This window comes from Monodelphis domestica, chromosome 5 (genome assembly GCF_027887165.1).
Source record: "Monodelphis domestica isolate mMonDom1 chromosome 5, mMonDom1.pri, whole genome shotgun sequence".
NCBI classification, from domain to species: Eukaryota; Metazoa; Chordata; class Mammalia; order Didelphimorphia; family Didelphidae; genus Monodelphis; species Monodelphis domestica.
The window spans coordinates 193,720,922-193,742,458 of NC_077231.1; the positions used below are offsets into that span (position 1 = coordinate 193,720,922).

At 36.3% G+C, this 21,537-nt stretch overlaps 1 protein-coding gene across 6 annotated transcripts in view; it reads right to left on the reverse strand.

The window, feature by feature from the left end:
• The window catches only part of IQUB (IQ motif and ubiquitin domain containing), a 116,165-nt gene that overhangs the window by 3,899 nt on the left and 90,729 nt on the right, over nucleotides 1-21,537 (reverse strand). For all 6 annotated transcript variants that reach the window (XM_007504226.3, XM_007504225.3, XM_056799645.1 and 3 more), the window contains 2 exons: nucleotides 19,355-19,603; nucleotides 8,580-8,765 (listed from right to left, as the gene is read on the reverse strand). In XM_007504226.3, coding sequence (XP_007504288.1) covers nucleotides 8,580-8,765; nucleotides 19,355-19,603 — 435 coding nt within the window. The remainder of the gene's footprint in view (nucleotides 1-8,579; nucleotides 8,766-19,354; nucleotides 19,604-21,537) is intronic.

A 21,537-nucleotide genomic window follows, 5' to 3' on the forward strand; every position in this document is an offset into this window, starting at 1 on the left:
CTGTTGAATATGCTATCATGTGTTATCTTCACAGTACATAAATTGATTTTTTTTCTGATTGCTTGTGGTATTTTTCCTTAACCAAGCTGGAAGCGATGGAACTTAGTAATGAAGTTCCTGTGAATTTTCATCTTGAGGTCTTTTTCCAGTGGTGATCAGTAGATTCTTTCAATTCCTATTTTGGCCTTCCAGTTCTAAAACTTCCAGGAGATTTTCCTTAATAATTTCTTGGAGTGTAGTATCTAAACTCTTTTTTTGAACATAACTTTCTGGTAGGTCAAAAATTCTTATATTCTCTCTCCTTGAATAGTTTTCTGGGTCAGTTGTATTTTTTTCTTCAATTTTTTTCATTCTTTTGATTTTGTTTTGTTATTTCTTGCTTCCTTAAGAAGTCATTAGCTTCCCCTTGTCCAATTCTAATTTTAATGACTTATTTTCTTCACTGAGCTTTTGGATTTCTTTTCTGACTAGATGATCTTGCTTTCATGATTTTTCTTGATTTGCATTGCTTTTATTTCTTTTTCTAATTTCTCCTAACCTGGTTTTGAAAGTCTTAGTTCTTTGAAAAATTTTTTGATATTTTTCTCTTACATTTTAAAAGTAGGCATTTCAATTTCACTATCTTCTGATTTTGAACGTTGATCTTCTCTGTCCCCACAGTAGGTCTCTGTGGTTGAGTTATTTCTCTTTTGCTTATTCATTTAAAAAATATTTAGCAGCCAACAGACTTAATTATTAGCTTTATATAATATGTCTTATATATTATATAAATATTTTATATAATATGTATAATATATTATAATATAATATTTATATATTAGATATATTAGCTTTATAATCAGGCTCTGTCCCCAAAGTGTAGGAATGAAGTCTCAGGATACTGGTTTTTTGTGCTGTTATTTCCTAAGTCCTACTTATTTTATTCCTTAGTTTACCTCCAAACCCAAGAGTAGTCCCTGCTCCCCCTGGCTCATCCTCCAGTCTGTGATTGACCTCAGGCACTCTGTCCTACTTCTGCCACTCTAAGCAAAAAAGAAAAAAAATTATTCCATGCTGTCTCGAGGTGGCTGTAAGTTCCAGCTCACCTCTCTTCCCTGGAAGCAGGGTCTCCATGCCCCAGGAGCAACCACAGCCAGCAGGGTCCTCACCCCAACTTCAAGGGCAACAACTCTCACCAGGGTGCATTCTTTCCTCACGCCTCCTCTCCTGAAGCTGCAGTCTGCAACAGAGTGGTGTCTAGTCAGCACTCCTGAGCCTCTGAAGTTTCCCCTGGTCAGCCACCCATCACCAGAACTGTGGGCAGGTGTGAATCTCTAGAGAGGAGGTTGATCGTCACACTGCTATGACTATGGTTGGAAGGGAGGGAAGACAGACAGACAGAGGGGAGGGGGAGAGAGAGAGAGAGAGAGAGAGAGAGAGAGAGAGAGAGAGAGAGAGAGAGAGAGAGAGAGAGAGAGAGAGAGAGAGAGAGAGAGAGAGAGAGAGAGAGAGAGAGAGAGAGAGAGAGAGAGAGAGAGAGAGAGAGAGAGAGAGAGAGAGAGAGAGAGAGAGAGAGAGAGAGAGAGAGAGAGAGAGAGAGAGAGAGAGAGAGAGAGAGAGAGAGAGAGAGAGAGAGAGAGAGAGAGAGAGAGAGAGAGAGAGAGAGAGAGAGAGAGAGAGAGATGCTTGCTGTCTTTAGGGCTTACTGCTTATTGATTCCATGATATTTTCTCCCGGGTTTTTGCACTTCTTTCTGGTGAGACTAAACTGGAGGTCAGAGACCATGCTTCCAAATTGTTCCTTGGTTTCTGTTTTACTCTGGACTTTTATGTATTTCAGCTACTTTCAAGCTGATTCTGATTTATAAATTTTGATGGTTTGTGGGGGCATTTGGAGAGGTAATCTCATGGCCTACTACCCCATCTTCTAAAATGCTCTCTCTTTGTATTACATTTCCACAGCTTAAAGTCAGATGTCATCTATATGTCTCTGTAACATTTTAATGCCCTTCTCGTCAGTAGTCCCCTTGGACACTTCTCTTTTTTCTTGTGTATGCCCATGAACTTTCTTTTACAACACTCGGGTTATACCCCCCTTACCCTCCTACCCCACTCCCTTTTTTTTCTGCCTTCCAAACACAAATGAACTTTCTTGTCCTCTCCTTCAGGGCACTGGGGGTGTTTTTTGGCTTCTCTATTTTCATTTACTTCCACATCCTTCTTTTCTAATTCTCCTCCCCACTCTCCAGGCTTTCCCACTCACTGGTTTTAGCACCAGCCTTTCTTTCTTGCTATAACTTCATGCCTAAAACAATCTCTCCTCTTTTCAGTGACACCATCAAAGACTTCTCTATGAAATTATCCCTTCACATTCCTTTGGGGATGGTAGGTCTCTTGGTAGGATCAATTGGGAAGAAAAAGATAGTCTGTTAGACCAAAGTCAAAGGTTTAGTTCCTCTTGCAGAAAGTTGCTCCTTTACACATTGAGGTTTTCCTAACTCAAATGTCCAGTACTTTAGATAATTCCAACTTTGTATATTACTAACAATGAGGCTAATAGAGAGACAGAGTTCTATCTGAACTATTTAAAATACTAAAAGATGATGCTGTTAAAGAACTGTATTCAATATATCAGCAAATTTAGAAAATTCAACAGTGGCCACTGGACTAGAAAAGATCAGTTTATAGCCCAATCCTAAAGAAAGATAATGCCAAATATTGTTTAAATTACAAAACAATTGTGCTCATTTCACATACCAGCAGGGTTATGCTTAAGATTCTACAAACTAGGCTTCATCAATATGTAAACCAAGAATTAGCAAAAGAGCAAATCATTGAACATTTTAAAAATTAATTCAGACTATCAATTGGGAAAACAAAATCTAAAGCTAAAGTTCAAATACTCTTAGGTACATCATGAGAAGACAGGACTACTTGCAAAAGACCTTGATGTTGGGAAAGATTGAGGACAAACGGAAAAGAAGATGGTACAGTATGAAATGGATAGATAGTGTCATAGAAGTAATAACATGAGCTTGGATGGACTTTGGGAGTTAGTGGAGGAGAGAAGGGCCAAGGTAAAAATAAAATAAAATAAAAAACTTTAAAAAATGAAACCTTGGAGTGGTACAGATAGAATGCTATATGAACTTTCAGATGCCATCACTTTCTTCTTTTTTTCTTAATTGTTTTCCTGTTATAAGAGTTCTTATGGAGTAGGAGTAATCTGAAAATATTTTAACATTAAAACAAAATACATCAATAAAACTTTTAAAATAAGTAAATAAAAAATCAAGTTGAGAATTTAATCTTAAAAACACCTACGTTGAATTCAAAATATATCAATTAAATAACCAACATATATTGGTTGCCTGGAACTTCACAATAGCAAAGGAATATGATGATTGGACAATATTAAAAAGAAATGTATCTAGAGGCAGCTTAGGTTGCTCAGTGGGTAGAGAGCCAGGCCTGGAGTTGGGAGGACATAGGTTCAAATCTGGCCTCAGACACTTCCTAGATGTGTGATCCTAGACAATTCACCATTTTGTCTTAGGACGGCTATTTCATATCAAGTCTAAGACAGAAGATAAGAGGTTTTTTTTTGGGGGGGGGGGGGCGGAAAGAAGAAATGGGTCTGATTAAATGGCTTCTATATAGAATTACAGTTAAAGGTGAGAAGCCTAACACATCATACAATGGTATTTTCCAAGCACAAAGGCAAATACATATGTTAATGGAATACATATCAGGGAGAAAATAGTATTTAACTTTTTCAGGGGAAAATGAAGTGGTACCTCTGTCTGCTAGAAGGCATTAAACATTCCATGAAAATGACCGAAGTTGAGATGGGTTTTAAGCAGGAAGAGTCACTTCTTTGGGAGACAGACTGAGTAAGGATGAAGACAGGAATATCAATAAACTGGAACTCCAATTTTCTATCTCCCATACACTTGCCCTCACCCTGCTACAAACCATATTATCTGCTATAGACAATCTTTAATGGTTTATTTTTCTATGTTAAAAAAAAGCTCCTAAAGCAGAAGTCTTTCTTTATGTATTTCTCTCTCCTTATCATGATTATAGGCTCTCATTCAAGATTAGTTCAATCTCAAAATAAAGACATGATTATTTTTCCTAAATTTTGAGTGGGCAAACACACCCTATAAATTAAGAGAAGACTGGAAATGCTTAAACCTGCAACACAAAGATAAACTGAGAAGACTCTTTCATGTTCCTTGCCTACATCCCTTGCCTGAATGTAAATGCTCAGCCCAAAACCATAATTATAGAAAATATTTTGAGTCAGTCTGGTTTGGAACTTTAGCTTTACTTCCAGAAATCTAATCATATTGGCATCCTGAAATTAGAAATGCATACAAATAGAACATTTAATTTGATACTAGAGTAATTCGATTAAATACACAAAGGGAGCTGTGTAGATTAATTGAAGAAGCCCCAGAATCTCATCTCTGAGAATAAGGTTCACTCTAGCCCACTGTCCTAAATGAGATGATGCTTGATAGTCTTGGCTACATTTCTGGTGATTAAATGTTTATGCAGCAATCTGGTTTATAAAGTAAAACCTTTAACACTACTATAATCTTCATTTCATTCCCTAGGAAGAATGTAGAAAGCCATGGACATAGAATTGCAACATTTTCTGGAAGACATGGTTTAGAGCCCCATCACTTATTAGCTGGGTCTCTTGGGGCATGTCACTGGACGTACCTACACTTCACCCCACCTCTGTCCCCCTTGGGTGCTAAGGATCAGTGAACATACTTCTAATTCCAAAAAGATAGGGATAGGACCAGGATCTGCCCTCCTTTCTACCAAGGCAATCAGGAACTTCTCTGAAACTCAGTCAACTATTGCCTGCAGAGAGGAGGAGAGGAAGTCATGCAGTCAGGTATGTCTGAGAACCAGGGCTTCCTGGCTTCAAGACCAGCTTCCTGTCTTCTATTCCACAATATCTCACTGAATCACAGAATGTCAACATTTAAACAGCCTTAGAAATCCCCTAATTCTCAGCCCCTCCATCACTTTATAAAGGAGAACTCTGAGCCACTGAAGGCGAGAGGGAGGTGTTCAGTGTCACCCAGAGAGTTAACACAGGGGCAGGACTAGCCTTTTCCCACTGCAACCTCCTGTCTCTAGTGAAAATATGTTTCAAATTCCATGTAACGAACACATATTAGCTACATTGGCATCCCTAACCCTACGCATAGGCAAATAAGAAAATCTGTACAAAATGAGTACAATTTTATAAGTATTTTCTTTATTTTCCCTCAGGTGACTTTCACAGAATTATCAGCAGCTGAGACTGAATCAATGAAGGGCAAAGAATGCATCTCAGCTGCTGACATGCCAAACTGCCTTATGTACAAATGCATGGACCCTCTCCACTATGCTCTCATCTACAGACTTTTGGGAAAGAGCTCCCTCTGAAATCAACAGGGACTCCTCAAATCTGTTCATCAACATGTTCTACCAATTTTATCCCCCGCTTCAAATTTGGAAACAATAAATATTTCATTTTTGTAATATTTCCATCCTCTTACAGTAGCAGAAAGCAAAAGAATGGGGCCCTGAGCCTCCATGAGTGTACTAAATCCATACCTCAACACAGTGATTGCCAGTTAAAGAGCAGTGTGCCTTTGTCAGAACAAAACTTACAATGTTCTCCGTTTTCTGGGATTCCCTTAATAACAAAAGCTCAGGAAAATAGGTGCAAGGGTTCATATTTATAAAGCTTTTCATTTATAACATCCCTATTCTTAATACTCTGAGAACCATCAGAGGATGGTTAGTTTTCCTATTTCAAGCAATTCTGGGATATTTTCCTTTCATTTTCTTTAGTGTTGCTCTGTAAATTTTGGTATAACACCTGAATCTCAGGAGCATTTTTAAAAGAGATTGCCCCTAAGAATAAGAGGGTAATTTATTCTGTGGCACGGATTTTATCCTAGGTTTCCATCAACCACCAACCAGCATCACCATTTAAAGAATCTTCAAATATAGTTGTTTTAACATACCCTGGGTAAGTAATGACAGAGAGAACAGAGAACATCAGCCACTGCCAGGATATGCTAGATATAAACCAGTGAGTTTGAGCTTCTGCTCAAGCTTTTGGAGCCTTCCTTTAAATGCTGTCCTAAAGAGGTCATTTAGACATTGAAAGAATTGCATTTGCTACTACAAAAGACTAAATAAGTCGTGAAGAGATATATGAAGCATATTTAGAAAATATTTTTATACAGACAAAATATCTCTCTGCTCCTTATACCTCCCAGGCTTGTTATTCTTTTTCCCCTTCCCACAGTTTCTTGGCCAGTCAAACTAACCTCCTTATTCCTCCCATGTGTAAAAGAGAATTCTTTACTCTATTATCTATCCTGAGTTAACACTAACTTAAGACCTCACTAGATTGTGAGGACAGGATTAACTCTTCTTTGTCTACCTTTTGATTGAATCAACACAAGCTTGAACTAGGTGGGGGAGCTCATAAACTTAGAAAATTCACACCCTACTTAGTACTAGATGAGAAGCCATCAAGATACTTGGAAGAGCTCAACCCCTTTTTTAACTCAGTCAGAAACGTGTAAGAGTTCACACCCTCAGAAACTGTTCAATCAGGAAACTGTGAACCCTTTTGATGAGTATTTACCCCTCCAGAAGGTACGAACTGGTTCCCACAAACACTGCTCCCTGGGCAGTGCTAGACAATTTAGAATTTGTGATTGGCCCCTGTGAAGAGGGGCAGGGACAAGAAGCCACTATAAAAGGCCCTGAATTTCTAAGAAGGAGTTGGACTTCAAGAAGTCAGCCAGCTTCAAGAAGAAGGTCAGCTCAAGGAGAAAGCCTCAGGAGTCACCTTCAGCTCCTGAGTCACTGTCTTGACTTGCCTCTTGGAAGGAACTTTGGTGAGTGGATAGCTGACTTTCCTTTCTTGTCTTCTAGAAAGAGTTTATTTCTGGTTGAAGGTCAACAAGTCCTGGCTGAGTAGGTTAATGTCTTCTCTACTCTTTTGGATTTCTCTACTTTCACTCCTTCCACCTCTTTTGTAAATAAAAGCTATTAAAGGTTACTTGGACTTTGAGCAATAATACTTGGAATCATATATTTTAGTCAAACTTAATTTACATCCTTACACATGGGATGTTCCATCCCATCTCTTCTACACCTTTGCCTGGAAGCATCTTGCCTCCTCACTTCTTCCTCTTAAAACGTATAGTTTCCTTTGAAGTTTAGTATAAATCCTACCTCCTAGAAGGAGATCTGATCTAACTTTCCAGATCTAACTGCTAGAACTTCCCCAATCAAAGTCACCTGGTGTTTATTTTGTATATACTTATAAGTGGAAATGTCATCTCCCTTGAAAGAATGCTAATCCTTGGGGGCATCGACTGTTCCATTTTTATCTTCATACACCAATTGCCTAGTCCAGTACCTGCCACATGTTTGATAAGTGGACTGTTTTCATTTAAATAATTATTTTCACTATTTACAGCCAGAAGTAGAAAAGTGCTGCCTTTTCAACTTTACAGACTTGTATTTGTGCAGCTCTTATATCTAAGTTCTATGTAGTTTGTAGGTGAAGTTACAAATATTATATTAACTATTTAAAAGTGAAACACATCAGGAAAAAAAAAAGGAAACATAGTCCAAAGTAAAGAACACCAGCTTGAGAACGTGGGTTCAAATCCATCTTACCTGTTTTCAAATGACTTATTTGTGTTGTCACTATCCCAGGGCCTCAGTAAAATGAAAGGACTAGACTACATGGTTCCTTCTGTCCCTTTAGATTTTAGATCAGGGAGATTAGACTACAGATCTCCACCTACTTTTAACACCTACAAGCTCATTGTCCTTTATGACTCTGAAAGTTGTTTTTTTCCCCCATTCATTATTTATTCTCATGTCAATACCAAAAGACAGACATTCTTATTCACAAATTGCAGATAAATATAAGTACACAGGACTATGGCACAGAGGAAAGGAGAGGACAGGTTGTGATGTGTATTGCCATCCTTCCCTTCTTCTCAAGCCAAATGATCCTGCTCTCTCTTCCCAGCACATAGCTCCAGCTCCCATCCCACTGAGTTTGTGTTAGCTATATTCTGAGTCCAGAACAGACCAGCCACCTCCTTGTCACCAGCTCCCAAGAGTAACTCAAGCACTTCTGGTGTTTCTGATGAAAGCCTTACCCAACCTCCCCAACTGCTAGTGCCCTTCCTCTCCAGCGACATTGTATTAACTACTTATTTACTTATGGTTTTTCTCTTTATGTTTATTCTATCTGTACTTATATTTATTCTATCTGTACATATATTTTTTCAATCTCTACTTAATACATGAACTTGTCTCCCCATTTTCATGAAAGTTCCTCGAAAGTAAACAATTGTTTCATTCTCTGTATTGCCTGTATACAGGGCAGGCCTGTTGACTGACTGATCAATTGTCTTTAAATACAGTTTCCCAAGAAGATTTGGAAAGGGTACATTTAGAAAGTAATTAATTTCAACTTAAATAAAGTTATCGGAAACAAGTGTCCCCAATCTGCCCTTCCACTTTTAACTGCACTCTAATATTTCCTACCTCTTCAATGTTTTTCATCTTGAGATGAGCTGATGCTTCATCTTTAGTCAGGAGAATACAGTTCCAAGGAGCCCATTCCTTTTCTTTTTCCCATCTAACAGTGACCAAGTCATAGAGATCATCCCAGGCACTGAGGGCTGACTGGGAAGCCCAAATGTTCTCAATCAAGTACTGGAGATCTTGGAGCTAAGAATGAAAGCAAATTTGAGAATCAATGGCTATGCATAATTCTAGTGATAAAATTGCTTTTCTAGCCTTTATGTTGCGTAAAACAGTTTGATTTTTTTTAATGTTTAACATATTTTAAAAATAATTAGAATTGCCCTGTAGTACAAACTGCCCTTTGTCCTATTCCCACAGTCTTATCTGTTCAATGTTACACTCCTGCTTGTCCTTTTACCTAGGACAAGTAATTATTTCTGCCAGAAAATTAAGATAACAACAACAATAATAATGACTTACATTAACACGATTATTGATATATTTAAGATTTACAAAGTGCTTTATACATTCATGTGAGCCTAGAAACAACCCTAGGAAATTTGTACTACAGGCATTATTTGAAGAAGCAGAGGCTCAGAGGGTCCAAGTGGCTCTGCCAATGGTCATCCCATTCATAAATATCCAGGCTGTGACTGGAACCCAAGTCTCAATCTCAAGCCCAGCATCTTCTCTCTATATCACTCTAGAGCATGTAAGTGTACAGTTCTTACCTGAAAGGTGACCTGAATTTGCTTAACACTTGCTACTTTTCAAAGTTCTTTCCCATTCATTATTGTATCTTTTTTTAAACCCTTATCTTTTCTCTTAGAATCAATACTCTATATTGGTTTTACAGCAGAAGAGAAGGAAGGGCTAGGCATGGGAGTTAAGTGACTTGCCCAGGGTCCCACAGCAAGCAATTGTCTGAGGATAGATTTGTACCCAAGATCCCTCATCTCCAAACCTGCCCCCATTATTGTATCTTCACAGAAAACCAGAGGAAAGATATTGCTATTCCCAAACCGCAGATGAATTTAAGTAGCGCAATATTGTGTCTTGCCCAGAACTCCAGGCCCCAGGGATCCCCATCTTTCCTATCACATTCTGTCTTGCTGAGAAAGGGCCAGTAGGCAGGATAATCATTGTGAGGCAAGTATCTAGATTAGTTTGAAAAATCTATAGCTAATCATTTTCTACTTAGCCTTCATAAATTACATATTTTTTTTCCATTTATATTATATATTTACTACGTTATTACTTTTTCTCTAACAACTTAAAATGAAATCATCCTCGTATCTTTGCACTTTTAGATCTGCAAAGCATTTTATTTACAAGAAATCTAATGAGGTAGGGGGTATCATGCTCATTTTACAGATAAAAAAAAACTGGGTTACAGAGAGAGGCTAAGTCGTTTAGCCTGAGTCACATAGCATTCTTCCAGAATGGGGCCCAAAGTTCTATTCACTGTACCATAGGCCCCAGAGGTAGGATCATGTGGACACCACGTAGGAGATGGGCAACAGTGAATAGAGTGATGGGTCTGGAGTCAGGAAGATTTATCTTCATGAGTTCAAATCTGGCCTCAGACACTTACTAGCTGTGACCTGAGCCAGTCACTTAACCTTGTTGGCCTCAGTTTCCTCATCTATAAAATGAGCTGGAAAAGGAAATGGCAAACCCCTTCAGTGCCTTTGTCAAGAAAACCCCAAATAGGGTCACAAAGAGTGAGACAGGACTAAAACGACTGAATAAAAACAACACCCAGAAGGTACTTTCTCTTGAAAACCTGACCAAAGTTCTGTCATATCCCTAAGAACCAAAGGCTCCTCTTTTCCACCTTGCCTTGTGTGCAATCATCTCTCTGGAGCCAAAGTCTGTTGCAATATGCCAGCATGACACCAGACTCTGTTCACCCTGACTTCCTCCATCAGGCACTCTGAGAAAAATAAATGGTCCAGGTCACAAACACTGACCAAAATCCCCCAGCATTCTTCCAAAGATGTTGTGCTGACATAGCAGATGGACTTTGTTCCTGGTGAATCACAGAACCAGAGCCTCAGGGTTGGAAGGCTGAATCATCTAGACCAGGCAGCACCTGAATGACTCTTCTCTACAAAATCCCTAACAAGGGACCATCCAATCACTACCTGGAGGCCCACGATGACTCATCCAAAGGGAGATAATTTAATCGTATCACCTTTCAGTGTGTTGAGGTATCTGTCTATAGAAACAAATGGAATAGTACTGACACAAGTGCCCATGTCAAACATTCCTGGACAGTTTTCAACAATAGAAGCTGAAGCAATTATGGTGAATATATATCTGTTTTATGTTGTTTTTCCCTTGTTACAAACACGTCCAGTTCTACGTGGTCCCATTTGGGGTTTTCTTTGTAAAGAGACTGGAGCGGTTTGCCATTTCCTTTACCAGTTCATTTTATAGATGAGGAAACTGAGGCAAAAAGGTTTGAGTGACTTGCCCAGAGTCACACAGGTAGTAAGTGTTGGAAGCTGGATTTGAATTTAGGAAGATAAGTCTTCTTGACTCCTGGTTTGGTGCCTATCCACGGTGCCACCTATCTGTCTCTGTTTTATATCTCACTTAAAATCACAGGGCTGTGGAACACATATATCTGTAACATCTACTATGGAATACATCCTGTCAGCATATACAAAGGCTTTTTCCTATATTTTATGTTTTTCAATAAAAATTTTATATTCTTTGAACCTTTCAGCCAATTTGTGATTATAAAGATGTAATTTACTTGCAAATAATTATTCTCAAAAGTTCATCTGCTTGAATTTCATATTTTCCTCAAGGATACCTTTAACACATGTGTTATCTATCTATGTTAACTATCATAAAATTAGTTCTAGTGAGATAACATTCCATAACCTGACTTGGAGGAATGAGACTATTCTAATATCTCAAAGAACAAAGACAAGGCAATCAAATAACATTCAAATATCAAACACTTAAAGTTGGTAGGAAATTAACCTGATGTCTCTTAAAGTCCTACAATTACTATCCAAGATCCAAGTTATTCCCTTACACATTATAAGATCTTCAAAATTCTCTAGGAAAGAAAATCTTTATTTCAAAACTAATACTGAAATTTGAAAAGAAAATTAGACAAGCATCTTCTCAGAACAGAAAGGCTTACTAATAGTAAAAATATCAACAAAAAATGATCATTTGCTTTGATATGTCTCTTTCAAAAACTTTATTCTTTCTTCACCATAATATGGGACACAATTCCATATCTATTGTTTTTGTCTTAATTAAAGGCTTTCATTCTGCCTGTGCTTAATTATATTTTTAATCTCTTCTCCACTGTCTTTGAGTTTTTTGTTATTTTTTATTGTCCTTAATTTTTAAAATGAGGAATAAGAACACTTTCTATTTCTTCTAAAATTGTTCTTTATAGCTGTAAAATTATTTCTCAATAGGCTCTGTAGAAAAAAATTATATAGATTATATATATAGATGTATATATGGGGGTTATCCCCCTCCCCATGAATGACTTGGATGCCCCAGTCCATAACCTCTAATCTGGATTACCTGGATCCTACTAAGTCATGCAAGAATCTAAAAAGTACAATAAAAACAATGATTGTCAATATGAAAGGTATTACCAAGATTTTAAATTAATCAATCACTTACTCATTGACTCTTTATACTCCCTTTCATTTCACCTTTTTAATAGTTAAGATGCATTGATAATTAAAATTTAAATATATTTCAATTTCTTTTTATGATTTTTATCTGCCTGATAATAAACATTTTCAAACAAATTAATGAAAATACAATTTTGTATTTCACTTCTCAAGGCCTATCAATACAAATATAGAACTCAGACAATCAATTTATGACACATAAGGAACATGGGGAGAAAACTTAAACCATTATTTATTTCAAAAATCTTTGGACAAAATAAGAGAAATTTAAGACCTGAGTCCAAATCTTGTCTCCAACAGTTAACAGCTATGTAACTCTGAGTAAGTCACTTATCCCCACTCTGCCTCAGTTTCCACATTTGTAAAACAAGGTTAACCCACTAATTTCTAAATTTCTTCTAGCTTCTAACCTATGGTTATACGATCTCTTTTGAGATCACTTCAAAACAATCACAAAATTAACCCCAAAAAATCACTTTTTAAAACCTGTGTCTACCACCTGCTGTAATATTTCAGTAACATAATAGTTATATTAAATGCAACCTATACACTCTGGTTATTACTAAAAACCAGGAGGCATATTACCAGAGCAGTGAATATGGTGAAAAATCTAATAACTGCATCCAAGTTTAATCTACTATGCATTTTTAATCATTCTCAATCAATTCTCATCTTTCTAGTTAGTTGCATTAATCTGTCAAAATATAGAAACTGAGTTGAATTGTTACATATACATTTTAAAATAAAAGCGCTCATTTTTTTTAATGTCAAAATGGAAGTTGCTAAGATCTGCTATGTGATGAAAAGAAATAATTTCAGAATAGAAAAAGTTTCAAGAGGTAGCCTACAAAAATGCAGACTATTAGAAATTATTACAATACTAGAGTTACTATTTCCTGCGGTTGGACCCACTATCAGGGATAATGGTGCCTTACAAATAATCCAAGTAGGCTGGTCCATGATGAAATACCTTCTCTGGGCAGAAATTTTTTCCTTCATGTTTTATTGTTATTTTAACCAATGGCACATTTGCAGCTGATAGGTAATAAATATGATTTTTGCAAATGAATTTTACCATTATATATGAAAGTTGTACTACACAAATTATACTTGGATGGAATAAAACAACTAGGAAACATCTTTGCCTCTAAATTGATCTTGCCTATTACAAAGCTAAAGGGCTGTGTGAAATAATTTCAAACTAATATCAAAATACTTATTCTATCCTCATTTCTGTGTTTTCCCCCATTTCTTCTGAAGCGTCAAAATAAGTAGTTTGTTTCTCATTTTGTGATGGAAAAAATAATCAGATAAATTAAATCTTTTCATGATGAAAACTGTATTCATGTAAAATATGCTAATACTCCACTGGAACACTAATGAACATCTTTATAGAGTATACCTACCAGTTAGCTACATAAGGTAACCCTTTGGAATTAACTTTCTCCAATGTGCTCCACACAAAAACAAACAGATTGTCTGAAGAGATGAGGAAAGCTTTTGGTAGTAGGTTGGAGATTGGACCATATACATTTAAAAGTCCTTCTAACACTAATATACTATGATCTTGGTAAACAGCGGTCTCAGAACTTGGGCACATATATAGCCATAAGGAAAAATGAATAGGGAGAATACAAAGAAATACAAAAAGTTATGTGAAGTATACAAAGGAAAGAAGGCAGAACAAAAAAAAATAGCATAGACTATGGTGACACTGATATGAATGATAATTTTAAAAAGCAGTAAAACTCAGATAAAAAACAATGAATAGTTTGGGTATTAATTTAATAAACTTAAGGCACATACTTTAGTTTTTCCATTTTAACAAATACTGCACTAGATTACATTTCTACAAGGAATTCTATTGGGCTGTTTTGACTTGTAGGAGTTTATTTGTTGGAGTGGTATCTACTGGGCCAAACCAAACTTTATCAATAACAAAATATTCAATTAAAAAAGAAACTTAGTAATATTAAAATTAAAAATCCAAAATTTTCTTTAAACCTGGAAGGACTTTTACATACTTTTGACTTGTGCTTTTTTGAGGACCTCTACTCCTAAGGTTCTTTTCCCTTAGATCTCATCGTGGGGTGATGGAAATCTTAGGTTATAGAAGGTTCTGACAGTACACTCAGATTTTAAAAGGTTCCACCAAGATGGAAAACCTTCATGTGTGAGCCAATTAATGAAGTATCTGTGCATTACCTGAACACAAACCTAGCTAACTGTGAAGAGGCTTATCCCTAGAAAGGTGGCTGTCAGATAATGAATCTTTCTTAATCACAGCAATTTGTGAAAAATATTATTACAGTATAGAGAAGCTGTGGTCTCTGTTTGTGAAAGAAAAAGTTACATTAAGGAAATTAGAGTTCTTTTAAAGTACTAAGTTAAGTTAAGAAGTATTTTCTAGTACCTATAATTTTTTTTCTATTTAAAAGAATTTCCATTCTTTTCCATTCAGTATTAAATGAAATTGATTACTTTTCGTTGCAATTTTAAAATACAGAGCACCTCATTTTGTCCAAGTAGTTCTATATGCACAGATTTCACTAATGTAGTCAATGTTACATTAGAATTGACTTCTATTAGTTAATTGTTGTTATTGAGTCATCAAGTTTAAATTCCAAAAAAGTCATTTGAGGACTTCTCTGATCCTCTAAGCATGCATTAGTGTCAGGAATGTAAAATTTGAAAAATCTACAGGGAAATTATGCAAACACCAAAATTTCAAGAATCATATATATACATATATATGTATGTATGTATAGATATGAGGGGTAAAAGCTAGAATTATATTTATATAGTCCTCAAATATCACTGACATTCTTACAGATCTAGAAGAATAATTCTTGTAAAAGTTAGCACAATGATGCAAGTCACTGTCTAGAAAAAATCTAGAGGGATACTTCTCTTTTTTTGTATTTCTAGCACTTAACATAGTCCCTGGCACAAAGAAGATGTCTAATATATGTTTGTTGATTAATTTAATGATTGATTGCTACCAATAGGAATTAATTAGAGAAAATATATATATATAAACTATGAAGCTAGTAGTATGTTGAAATGTAACCTGAATTTCATGAAAGGTAAATCCTATTCTTTTAAGACATGCATAAATTTTAAATTATCCAAGAGTGCTACTGAATACATTTTATGAGAAACAATAAACTTCTAAAGTAAAAAATCCATAATTTTTAAAAGGAAATTATAAATTTCCTAAATTTCCTACAGTTGTTGCAGAAAGATGAATTTTCAGTTTACATTTAGTTTGTTTCTAGAATTAGTCTATCACATTATGATACTGCATTGAACAAAATACATAAATTTATATCTGAATATGCTTAAAGTTCTTAAAGATAATCATACATACATATATACATAGTATCAATCATTTCAGTCCATTCCTTCCTTCCTTAGGATGCAAAAACATAAGATCCTTGAAGGTAGGGAGCATCTCTTTTCTACACTTCATATCTCCTCCTATCATGGCATAGGAGTGTTACACATACAGTGGAAAATGTTTATTGATGTTGCTCTCATTGGGTTCTTGGGAATGGAGGCCAGAAAACTGTTAGTTTAAAAGGGAAAAAAACCCACCCTCTTCTGCTATGACAATCTATTTTTTGATCTACAGATATGCTTATAATGTTCACTACTTTGGAAACTGTTATTTCCATTTCAAGAATATAGTCCTGCAAAGTAAATCATGTTATGTGCTCTTTGAATAGACAATCACAGAAAGACACAATCTCAGAGCAGGAAGGGACCTGAATACCTATATCACCTCTCCCAGGAGCTTATCCCTCAATCCATGCAGGACAGCCAAGCAGTGAGAAGACTTAACACCACCGAGGGCACAACCCTCTTGGACACCCTTTGTAATCTTCCTCAAAGAACCAAAAGCCATCTAAGCTGCTTCACTGCTCACACCCCTTGGATGAGATAGAAGTCACCAATTCTCCTCCTTCTGGCAATATGGAGGCTTTATTTTGTGGACTTACTGTAAGCCCTGCAAAGCCCTGGCAATGTCATCTGACCTACTGATATTGCCCGAGGACCACTGGGCCTTACCCCAAGACTTCACCCTTAGAACCACGAAACCTGGCAACCCTACAGCCGAACATCCTTTTCTGTGTTGTTTCTTTCAGCTACAGCTCTTTGAGCTCTGAGAATAGGGACTTTTCTTTTTTCAGGCTTTTTCTGTGTATTACCAGCATTTAGCAGTGTATTATATTATAGATGCTTTAATTCATTAGTTAACTTGTCTAGCCTCTGCTAATAGGGAAGCCACTACTTTGCAAAGAACTCCACTTTTCTCTGGAATATCTCCAATTGTTAAGAAGTGCTTTCCTTATATCAAGCCTAAATCTGTCTCTTACCAATTCCCATCCACTTCTCCTTCTGTCTTCTGGTGCTTATGAGGACATTCTTCCACACGACAGCCATATACATTCCTTGGAAGTCTTTTTTCCTCACTAAATACCCAGCCCATATGTGGGGTGTTTTCTCCTCCTTTCACTATCCTGATCACCCTATTCTAGACACATTCTCTCTTGTTTACATCATTGCTAAAATAAGATGCTAAACCTAATCAGAGCACTCCAGACATGGTAAAGTAGAATAAATAATTCACACCCTTGCTCTGAACATGGAGCTCACAATGGTGCAGACAAAGGAAGTATTTGCTTCTTTGGCCTGCTCTCTCTCTCACTTAACTTTCCAGCAATATAATTCCTTCCTCACTCTATTTGTGAATTTGATTTTTAGAACCTACTTTAAGTGATGGATTTATCTAGTAACTAGACTAAAACTCTCACTCCTATCAGGTGTCCTTGGTGACTATTAGGATCTGTTGTTGAAATGTCTAACTAGAAATTAGCTGTCTAAGCTTAGAATTTTATGGGATCATGGTCTCCTCAAGAGCTATTTTTCATCTTTATGTCACCAGAGCCATGCCTGGCATGAAGTAAATGTTTAGAATGATTTGGACAGATAATAAAGATAAGCAGGGACTGAATCTGAAAACTTGACCTTATTAGCCCTCTCCACTAACAAACAACTGAGCTCCCTGTATCTCATGCTGAAGAGTAAATAAAACACAAAACAAGGTTTCCTGTTGTACGTTTTTAGGCATAGATATCTGTAAATCTCCATCTCAGCACATAAAATAGATCTTGTAGGAACACAATAGTTATCTTAAAGTATTTCATGCAAGGTTATCATATGAAAGGAGAAAGAGAGAATCCATTCATTCACTGATTCATTTGAAAAGCATTTATTAAATGTTTCCTGTACACAGAGGCACTGCTGTGTGCCTTTGTGATTCCAAGTCCAACTTCCCAATTTGGCTCAAATTGACCTTTAAACTCCTTATTTCCCAGTCCTCCCAGAGATTCACCCACCAGTTTAGCCAAGCATGGTTACTTGCTTTTCCCCCAAATCAGCACTGCATCTCCAAGCTCCAGGACTTTACCCAGGTTGTCCCACAGGCCCAGAATATACTTCCTCCTTATCTCTCCTTATGAGAATAATTAGTTTCCTTTACTGCTTTCTTCTGCCTTACATTATATTTTGTTTCTTTGTTTTAAATGTTGTAGTCCTCATACAAAAAGAAGTTACTTAAAGGCAGATTCTGATTTTTGTTTTGTCTTTGTACCCCTAGGGCCTCGCACAGTCCCTTTGTACAGAGTAAATACTTAACATAAATGCTTTTCAAATTAATAAATGAACAGATACTCTTTCTCCTTTCATATGATAACCCTGAATTAATTATTTGAAGATATCTATAGCTAGATCCTCCTATATCTATATCTATTTGAAGATAGGCTAGATCTTCTGATCTTTGTACTAAGACTGAGATTTACAAATACTCATACATGTAAATACAGATCAGGAAACCTCATCTTGTGCTTTATTTACTTTTCAGCATGTGATCCAGCAAGCTCAGTTATTTGTTAGTGTAGAGTGCTAAAAAGATACGGTTTTCAGTGTCCATCCTCTTTTACCTTTATTCTCTAACCAAATCAATCCAAACATTTATTTCATGCCAGGCATGGTATTAGGTCATGGTGATATAAAGATGAAAAACAGCTCTTGAAGAGATCATAATCTAATAAAATTCTAAGACTAGAGGCCTAATTCCTGATAAACATTTCAACCACATATGCTAATTATATTTAAACATAAAGAAAATAGGAAGCCTCGAGATATGTCCTGTCCAACATCAGATGACACAACTGGGAACAACTTGTTGAAATTACAAAGAGACAAACTTAGAATTTGATTTAAGAAAAAAACTTACAAAAATGAGAGCCACCTAAAATTGGAATGGGGCACCTGAGGAGAAAGTGGATTCTCTCTCTTTGGAGGCTGGATGGCCCCCCAGCCAAATGACCACTTCTTGGGTCTGTTGTGGAAGTTGCTCCTTTTTTATTTTCAGGCATAGGTTGGACTAGATGACTGCTGAGGTTTCTTGAGATTATGAAATTCTGTGATTCTTTGACCATACTCTGCTGCCATTCTGACTAAGTCTACATGATGAGATGAATCAATCATTTGCCAATAGCCTTCACTTGATCAAAAGCTAATTCACGGGAAATAATTGAATGCATCTAGAATAATATGTAATATCTTTCCTGCAGCAATTAATTACTATGGTACATTTTGAATTAAGTAGTTTACTTTCAAAAAGCAAGCTCTACTTGATGTTAGTGGAGATTTGAAAATTAGCCTTTTGTATGAATTGCCATCATTTTACAAAGCAAAGCTGCCTTCCTTCTTGAGGGTTAACTTTCTGGGTTAGATATAACTGGTTCCCAAAACATAGGAAGAAGCTAATGAAAATCAGTCTATATAATGCAAAGGTATAAAACAAAAATCACCACATTACATGGAGGAAATCATGTCTACTCTTTTGTCTTGGGAATGGAGTCCAAAGAATGTGGTTTAAACATTTTTGTACATTTCTCCAGCACTACACATAAAACCAATCGTCTTGGTAAAAAAAAACAACAGCACAGGTTCTCACTCCTGGGTGTTCTGGATCTGAGTGTGTATTGCACCATTTCCAAATGTTCTTTACAATCGGTCATTGGTAATAGATGATAAAGATCATACCTGCATCAGGTAAGCAATCTTGGAGTCATCTTCATAATCAGCTTCTGTCTGATAGAGCTGTTTGAGTAAAAGCTTGTATTTCAAAAACGCTTCACGCTGTCGGGCTTCATTGTCGAGACTACAGCACTGGCGACATTTGCTAACATGGTAGGAAGTAGATGAAATGGCAAACTCTGTGGATGGCAAATACATCTCACAACCACGACAGAAGTAAATACTTTTATAAAACTTTGCTGGATCTTGCGGAACCTAAGTAGTAAAAATGGAATATTTCAATAATATCAAACCATGAGCTCTGATCATTTAGAAATCAGAAGAGGTCATTAATGATCAACATCTATACTGATAGTTTGTATATTAAAATGATGTTTAACAATATTTGTAACTAGGAATTTTTAAAAATTTAAAACTAGATAGTAAAGCATTATGTCTCAAGGAAAATTTACTGATTCTCCATAAAACCCTGCAGCAACTGACAATAACTCTATAAATGATAAGTGCAAAGAACTTGAATATAGAAGAAAAGATGAGAAAATTTTCCCACTCTGTGCTTAGGAAATTATTAGGTTGAAGCTATCCTGAAAATAAGTTAATGGCATTTAGTAATCTAAATGTTTTAATAGGATATTTAATGAACATCTTTTGTTCAAATAGAAATCCCACTCTGCCTAAATTTAAAAGGTTCATGGGATGAAGGTATCTTTCCTATATTTGATAAGGGTAGTGAAAAGATGCAAAATGGTCAGACTATTATTCCTGACCTGAACAAGAGAAGGGGTAGTGAAGACATAAGAGGAGATATGAAGGTTCCTTTAAGTCCTATGTTGGTGATCCTATGGATGACCAAAAAGGAAGTGGACTAGTCATGATAAGAATGAGCTACTGGAGACTGACAGAGAGCTTCATTGGAGATATTAAAAGAATGAAGAAAAGACCTTCAGGGCATTATGGAGGGCTTAAAAGGCAGAAATCACAACATGAGAAGACACAGAGAGGCTGGGATCTGCATCCCTTGACAAAATAACCATGCTGATGATAACAATCTTACCTTAATTCACAAGAAAGAGTCTTGTGATAAATAAGTTATTTATTTGGCATCCTTAAGATGCTCCACAACATGTAAAAGATTTACCTCCTCACATACTAAAATTTGAAAAAAATATCATAATTTCACAGGTACATCACATTAGAATCACAGCTATTTCTCATTGATTTTAATTGTTATTCTCTTCTTTCTAATTTGATGCTTCTGTCCACTACATGCTGATAATCTAAATAAACAAATTTGTTAATAAATGCAGATTATGGAAGGGCAAATGGGCTCTGAGTAAGAGCATCTGGGATAAGCCTATGGAATACAAGTTCACAGGATTTAGCTTTATAATAGCTATTCCAGGTCTTTAGGGGCCTTTTAAACTTATTTCCTGGCTATCTTCTGGGGCAATGATGTCCAACTCAAATGGAACTGGATCCCCTTTTGTGGTATATTGACTTAGAAAAACACAAATGAACATCCATGTAGTATTATAAGGGACAAGTGGGTGGTGCATTGGATAGAGGACCAGGTTTAGGGTAAGGAAGACCTGAGTTCAAATACCATCTCATACATTTACTAGCTGTGCAACCCTAGAAAAGTCACTTAAAAATATATAAAATGAGCCAGAGAAGGAAATGGCAAACCACTCCTGTATCTTTGCCAAGAAAACCACAAATGGGGTCATAAAGAGTCAGACATAGTCACCAACAGCAACAAAAAACAATTGTTGAACTGTCCTTTTATTTATTTTGTTAAATATTTCTGTAGTCCCAATTATATTTTAATCCTGCTTAGGCTGCACTTGGGAATTTTGCAGGCAGGCCACAAGTTTGACACCTCTCCTCTAGAAAGATGAAGTTGCCTTAGCTACCTATGGGAGTACTCACTGGTCACTTTCACACTAGTATAGTCTTATTCTAGGGGGCCAATAGTGTTTCTGGCAGAATTTGGTTTAAAAAAAAAGCATCAATGAAAAACTCTAACCTTTCTTTCAACCACCCTTGAGCAAAGTGTTTGGTTACTGATATACTAAAAGGCCTGGCATCGAAGTTAATGTAATGCTATCTAATGTTACTGTAAATCTTCAGCATAGTGTTCCAATAAGCCTATAGTATTTTTAATTTTTATACATTTGATTATAGCTTAA